The sequence below is a fragment of the Asparagus officinalis genome, chromosome 4 (genome assembly GCF_001876935.1).
Source record: "Asparagus officinalis chromosome 4, Aspof.V1, whole genome shotgun sequence".
Taxonomy (NCBI): Eukaryota; Viridiplantae; Streptophyta; class Magnoliopsida; order Asparagales; family Asparagaceae; genus Asparagus; species Asparagus officinalis.
The window spans coordinates 32,225,815-32,233,832 of NC_033797.1; the positions used below are offsets into that span (position 1 = coordinate 32,225,815).

General features: G+C 35.9%; 1 protein-coding gene across 1 annotated transcript in view; it reads left to right on the forward strand.

The window, feature by feature from the left end:
* LOC109838460 overlaps positions 5,327–8,018 on the forward strand; it is a 23,189-nt gene continuing 20,497 nt past the window's right edge. The window contains exons 1-5 of the mRNA XM_020406905.1: positions 5,327–5,586; positions 5,686–5,857; positions 6,397–6,699; positions 6,812–6,901; positions 7,417–7,943. Of these exons, the coding sequence (XP_020262494.1) occupies positions 5,414–5,586; positions 5,686–5,857; positions 6,397–6,699; positions 6,812–6,901; positions 7,417–7,943 (1,265 nt within the window). The 5' untranslated portion in view covers positions 5,327–5,413. The remainder of the gene's footprint in view (positions 5,587–5,685; positions 5,858–6,396; positions 6,700–6,811; positions 6,902–7,416; positions 7,944–8,018) is intronic.

Below are 8,018 nucleotides of genomic sequence, written 5' to 3' on the forward strand. Positions count from 1 at the left end.
AATAATATTAGAGGGCATTTTTTTGGAACATACACAGAGAGTTAGAATGATATTTGAGGGGCTAAAAAAGAGATAAAAAAGTTAATTATTAAATATAATTAAGAGATAGAAGATAAAGAGACGAATCCAACAGTTAAGCCATTTTAGAAAATGCACAGAGAGACTTGAATGATATTAGAGGACTTTTTTTAGGCAAAGAGATCGAAAAAAGATTAATTATTAAATTATTAATAATTATGATTAATATTTAGAAGATAAGGAGACAAAGCTCTTAGAAGCTGCCAAGTGGCAACTTAGAGCCATGTTTTAGTACATTAAGGGGCTGTTTGGTTCGCTAAAAAAACATGGAAAATAAAGAAAAGGAAACATATTTCCCATAATTGGATGTTTTCTTGTGTTTGGTTCACTTCTTAGAAGTAAAAAAAAGATAAGTTGAGATGAGTTGTCACAATATTATTGGATGATGTGAGTGATTTTTAAAGAAAACTTTTTTTGGTGTTCTTTTCTTATGTTTGGTTGGCTAAAAAAATAAGGAAAAAACTTATAAGGAAAATATTTTCTTTGTTTAGGTTCTTTTCTTGTGTTTGGTTCATTCTTAAAACTAAAAAAATAGATGAGATGAGATGAGTTGTCATTATCTTATTGGATGATGTGACCCACACTTAAGGAAATCGATTTCCTAGCTTTTTTGGAGGAAATTGGTGGAAATGAAATGTTAATGAGATATGATGAGTTGTCACCATATTATTGGATGATGTGAGTGGTTTTTAAAGATGGTAGTAGATGAGATGAGATGATGTGGGGTGAGTTGGATGAGTTGATTGATGTGACCCATTTCTTGTGTTTAGTTTATTTTTTAAAATAAGAAATAAGATGAGTTGTCACCATATTATTGGTTGATGTGGGAGATTTCTAAGGGTGGAAAATGATGGAAACCAAATTTTATTGATTTCCATGCTTTTTTTCCTTTTCTTGGTTTTTAGGAAACGAACCAAACAGCCCCTAAATAGATATGTTCTAAAATTTTGATACGTGTTAAATACTCTAAAATTTTGACACGTGGTATTTTAGGTATTACTTTAGTATTATTGCGTAGATATGTAGTTCATTTATCTCGGAAGAAAACAGAAAGCACAGACTGAGAGCAGCCATCTTCGTGTTTAACCACCGGCCCAAGAAAGTAGAATGGATCCGTTAGCAGCCCATCTCGATTATTCTTCTTATTTCTATCATCTTCCCTCATTTTTGATTAAGGCTGCGTTTGGGAACTTGGATTTGGATTTAAAAGGTTGATTTAAAATCATGGGATTTCAAATCTAGAATTTGAAATCCATGATTTGATAAAATCTTTTGTTTGGATGTCATCACTAAATGCAAGGATTTGAAATCACAGATTTAAAATCTGATGTTTGGATGCACTTTATTATACATGAATTTGGATTTGAAATTGGTGTTTTAAAAAATTTTATGCTCTCTCTTAACTCCTTAATAATTAAATCAAATGCGGACATTATGGTTTATATTGAGGAAAAAGTTAGGGTAAATTTCACGACCCCCTCAGAAGTTTGATCTCTTTATTAGCAATTATAAATACACATGCAAACATCTTGTCCTTCATGAATCGGTATGAGAGAATACAAAAAAAAAAAAATAATGTCCAAAATATTTATTATTACGCCATTTTTTCATGGCTTCATCCAATACTACATCAACCTTCAATCTCCAAAGAACAAGAGTACTACTCCAATAACTAGCCATGATAAAAGACTCGACGAGTCAAAAGAGTTTAGCAAACACTCCTCATAAGAAGCTCTACACTCCACAATAATCCTTCATTTAAAACACAACATACCATAGGTAGTTGATAACCATGATTTGCTATAAGAAGTAACCATGATTTGCTACAACAAGCCAAATTACGACAACATAAACTATTAAAAGAAAATATATCTAGAATCCTCTATTTATCCTTTAAGTCTTCTCCTCTTTTCTCTCCAATGCGCCCAACTTCATGTCTCAAAGAATTTGAGTCCTACATTACACAATTTAGCATCAATTAGTCCATGGCACAAAAATTTCTTGTGGTGGATCCTACATCAACCTTGCTGAAACCTGATGTGTTTGCTGCTGTACCTGGAAAATTGGTCATACCAAATGCCTCATCTTATCCAATAGCAGCATGTATGTGCATCAGTGCATATATATATATTTGTAAAAACAAAGGCTATGAGTTGCAGGTGTAGGATATTTCTTAATATTTCCTATATTGGCCTTGAAAAATAGTAGATGGACAGTCCAGGTAGTTGATTCTCAATATTCAAATATTCAAATATAATGATCCAATATCATGTAATTTTGTTGCAGTAAGCAGTACATGTGGTACCTATCAAAGCTAAAGATACCTACGGATATAGTAAGAAGTACAAATTTTCATGTATGTGCATCAGTGCAGAACAAGAACATAAATACATGGATTCAGATATCAAAAAAAATTTATGGCGAGTGTGCGTGATCTCTGTAATCAAATCTATTCACTTTTTAGGGAAAGCTTGCATTGAACAAAATCAGAGACAATAATAACAATAACAGAAGCTCATTGTCATTAGCATTATACAATAGAAAACTTAAATGAAATCAGTAACTAATTAACCTATGTTCCATTAAACATCACAAACAAAGAGAAAATGAAACTTGGAGAGAGTTACTTACAGGATTTAGTCAAGAGTAATGCACTTGACTAAATTAACCACACTGCATAAACAGAAACTACACTGCATATATAAAAATCTCACAACCACTCATCATCCTCTTCATACTCGTCACCCTCATTTCCATCTTGTAGCTAAATTATCTTAAAGTCGGTATTCATCCCACATTTGCATAGCTAAATTATCTCTAAAGTTGCTCCATTCATCTGTAACTCTCACAGTGGTGATACGCTCATCGTCTACATTCTCAAATTCTAAAACAGGAGAATCTTCTAATTCTCGATCCACATCATTCAACAAGTCGTCTTCATTCATCTCTTCACGTAAAAAGTTGTGAAGAATACAACATTTTTCCTAAGAATATAATCACATAACTGTTAGACCCATGTTAACTGTTCTGTGATACTTTTATGACAAACACTAGACGCCTATTTCCCTTCATCCTGTACCCATTTTGTTTCAGAATCCCCAATTCATAAGAGGCGGTTTTCCTTATAATTTTCAACTATATGTCAATCTGCAGTAGAACAAGCTTTTAACTTTAGACACCAGAAAAATAATGAATGAGAAGCATTTAACTTATCATTTACAAACAATTCTCATTTAACTTATCATTTACAAACAAACTTAGGTATCGCTTTCCTCCCCATTGCCACAAAATATACAATGGTAGCAACTGGTGCCGTTGAAGTATCAACTATAGTGTTGTTTGACATCAAACATGCGTCAATGCGTAGCAACTAATGAATGTTAAGTTCATAACATCCTTAAGTCATATTTCAATGGTAGCGCTAACTTATATCGTCTCTTAAAGAGTTACTGACAATTAAAGAAGACCTGCAGTGTAACACTCAAAGCGTATATTTACAATTTGGATTACCAGGGGCTTCTCAAAAGAAGAAGAAAAATTGACTACCTTGGACTATACTTCACAAACTACTGAGATGTGGCTTATTTCATGGTTCCATCCGTGTGCAACAAACTTTGGTCGTGCAGTGCATAATACATGATAAGTTATACATAAATGAATAGAGAAATGAATACAGAAATGGACTGGCCTCAATATCCTCTACTAACAGGCAATACAAAAGTAACCTCCAAGATCATATAAAATTATCTTGATTCCTTTAGCATTTTTTATCATCGAAAGCAATACGGACATTCTCTTGAATTCCTGGGAAACAGGGTTAATTGTTCACTTTCTTTTCAGCTCTCTATTTCTATGAGCACGCAACTCTTCGCTATCTTTCAAGATAATTGGAAGATGTTGGATGTGACAACAGGCAAACATTCAAGAAGAATGCAGTTCACTTACAACTTCATTAAAAGACCCAACACTAATGTCCAGAAAATCTGTATCAAAATGCCCCCTATCGAATTCCCCGAATGTGTGCTCAGATCAATAGAATTGTCTGCTTGTGTATGAGCTTTCCCCACAAGATCACAGTACCTCCCCAAATACAGCTGAATTAGAATACCCATAGGAACTTTATTTAAAACCATTAAAATGTTGTTATATCCTTTGAGATGAGACTGTCAAATTCAATATAATGGGCAAGGTAATGCTAGTGCTTTGAAATTATTGTCCCTCCTTAAGGAAACTATGGGTATTTCTAGGACGATGAATTAATTAAAATGTTGTTATATCCTTTGAGATGAGACTGTCAAATTCAATATAATGGGTGCGTCTGGTTGATCTTTTTTAAACTGGTTAGACTTAAAAATATCATGGAATATTAATATGCATCTACAAGTGCAGAGCAGTCGCATATCATTTTCCAGTTACTTTCAGTTCTGCATGTACCCAATTTACTATTCGTCGTTGCTTTCTATTAGATATTTTTATTACACATTCTTGGAACAAGGGTCATATACTGATATTAAGGCGTAACCTTGCACTATGCCATATACTTGTCCCAATTTGAATATAATCACAGATGGTATGGCTGTTTCTAGCAACATAAACACTAAAATTGAGATGAATCTAGCATATTGTGATCTGTCAAGTCTCACCTATGATTGAAAAACACTTCCTCTATTACTTCTGGTATGAATCTCCTCCTGCAAGTCGCTGACAGTAGCCTGCAAATCCAAAAAAAAAATCAGACGAAACCCAAAACTAACCCTAGATCTAGGAGAGCAACCGAAAGAGAGGAAACAAGCTACAAAAGAGAAAATCCAAGTCAGATCTAGGGTTTCGATGGAAGGGGGAGAGAGAGGAGTAAGGGGGAGACCGAAACCCTAGATCAAATCTAGGGTTTCAACGAGAGAGGAGAAGGGGAGAGATCGTAGAGATACCTGTTGCTGCGTTGAGAGAGAGAGATTCGAGATCGCGAGAGGAGGAGGCGGGATCGGTCGGAGCTGAGAAACGAGGGAGAGGAGGAGTCGGGATCGTCGGAGCTGAGAAACGAGAGAGGAGTTCGGGATCGGGATTTGGTAAATGACAAGGGGCAGGTGGGATTTCAAATACAGGCTTTTGGGCTTTCAAATTCTCCCTTTAAAATAATTTGATTTGAAATTCCAGCCCAGTTTTATAACCCAAACTAAAGATTTGAATTTGAAATACCTTGGATTTAAAATCCAGGGTCCAAATCCATGTTCCCAAAGGCAGCCTAAAAGTATTTCTTTCGCTTCATTAGTGTTTATTTTCGCCGCTCTGTTTCCTCAGGGGTTTCTCTCGTCCCAAAACCCCAGCGATCAAAACCATGGATCAACAACTCTCCAACGAAAGCCTAGAAGCGATCTTCTCTCGCCTCAAACCCTACTGCGTCGATCTCCTCGACCTCCTCCGAAACCCTAAGAAGCGCGCCCCCTTTCTCGTCGACATGGCCGATTTCCTCCGCTGCGCTCCACCCCAAGCTCTGCAGCCCTCCGTCGAGTAAGATCGAATCCTAGGGTTCGTTAATGTCTTTAAAGTTTCGTTCTTTTTGCTGTTTAGAGTGAGAATTCGAGCTTGGTTTCTTGGTTTGTGATGCAGGTATACGATGTTCCCTCTTCTGCTGCTTTTGGATGCGGCGGTTCAGTGCAGAGCGGGGGAGAGAGCCGATGAGCCGATGAAAAACCTTGATATCAGTGATTCCGTTGCTGAAGGAGTTTTGTTATGCATCGAAGAGCTTCTGAAAAAATGTCATCTTGGTTCTGTTAATCAGGTATATTTCAATTTTATAGTTAATAGTTAGTTTTAGCTACTGCAGTTTTGCACTGCATTCAAATTTTTTTTTAAATTAAAAAGGAAGAAATAGGCAATTTGCTCTTTCAATACCTTATGGTTCTTGTATATGCACCACAAATTCCTAAGGTGTGATTTTATATTCTAACACACTGTAAGTTGAGTGGCATTTTTATGGGAGAAAACCTAGGTTTCTGCCCGAATGACTTTATGAAATCCATTTTTTAGATGTATGCCTGCTAGAATTTGTTTTGAAGTGGCTATTATACCATCTCAAAATCCCTTTCATTGTATTAATATTTCAAAGTTACAATGAGGGTTAAAGTTTAGACTATTATATTAGCGCACTCGTGAAGATTGGTTTATTGTTTATACTGGCATGTCAGATTTTACATTTTCATGCTGATCCTTGAAACTGCACTGTAGATGTGAGCTTTATTTGATTTTTTTTTTCCATATTTGTATTCTCTGTACTATCTCGGGCAAAGTAGAATATTTTGTTAAGGTATAATTTTTCAGATGGTTGTGGTGCTGAAGAAGTTAACATCTGGGGCTATGCTTTCACCAAATGAGGCATCAGAGGAATTTCGTGAAGGAATTATCAGATGCTTAAGGGCAATGCTTTTCAGGATCCAGCCTTGCGCTGTGAGGTCTTGCACTTGCAAAAAACAGATAACCTTGCCGAAAATTATCACTGCTTTGGAAGCACAATATTCCACTCCTTTGAAGTACTATCATGAGCCAGACGAATGTTTGCTTGCATTTCTTCAGTCTAGAGATGCTTCTGCTGCTGTAGGGCATTGGCTTTCACTTCTTCTACAAGTAATCTAAAATCTGCAACTTTAATATTGTCAAGCGGTTTATTCTATATGTTCTTGCCAGTTCCTTAAAAGTTTTATATGTAAAGAGATATGTTGATGGATTTTGCTTGAAGATTGCAGAAACTGAGGTTTCTCGAGGGCATCGTGGTAGCTCAAGTTTAAGGATGGAAGCACTGTTAACACTTCGTGTGTTAGTTGCAAAGGTAATCTAACATTAACCACACTTGAACGCTATGTATTTTTTTTCTGGTAGTCTTAAAATGATGATGGCTATAACAATGACATGATGATGAATTTTTGGTTGACACACCGTCTTTTTTATTCCGAAGCAGCTTAGTTGAGGGCCCACTTTCCTTACTAATTTTATCAGTAATATTCTCTCCGTGTCCAAGTCTGTATAACCCTATTTCCTAACCGTGCCATCTGCAGTCATTTCAATTTATGTTAGCGTCCTTGGAGTCTTTCCAATGATCATAAATAGAACCAGTCTATCCTACCTTTTTTTGCAGCTCATCTACCTCAATATTTTTATTTTTTTACTCATTTATTGAGTATGTTGTTCCTTAATTGCTTAATTTTTAGATCAATACAACATGGTTCTTTTGACAATTGTTTTATGATGTTTTCTCTTCAAGTTCATGTTTTCCCTTCAAGTTCTTTCTTCATAGTTTCTCATAGTATTGATGTCGTTTGGTTCGTTTGTTTGTTCCTTCATCAGATTGGTTCTGCTGATGCCTTAGCCTTCTTTTTACCTGGCATAGTGAGTCGCTTTTCGAAAGCTTTGCATCTGACAAAAAGTATGATAAGTGGTGCTGCTGGAAGCACAGGGAGCATTGAGCATGCAGTTCGTGGGTTGAGTGAATTTTTGATGATTGTTTTACATGATGAGGCAAACCTTAGTGGACTTGAGACGTCCGGCGATCCTATCACTGAGCTGAGTTTAAAAAGTGGATCACCAGAGTCTGTTCTGCAGGCCCTTCGCTGTTTAGCTGTTCCTCAATCGGAAACTTTAGCAGAACATCCAGTACATCAAATGGATGCTATCTTTTCTTCCAAAGAAACAGTTACAAAGAACAACAACCATGCCAATGGTGGCACTCTATACGTAAACCGTACGAAGCAGTGGATAAATAAAACTTCTGAAAATGTTGATAAGTTACTGTCTGTTACATTTCCACATGTATGCCATCCAAACTTTAGTATTTGTTGTTTCTTTACTTTGGTAAAAATAAATATCAGTACAGTGCTATTAGATATTCAATTTTATGGTCTTGAATGAACTCCCCTTGAAATGTTGTATGTTGTTTACAGCTATCTGTT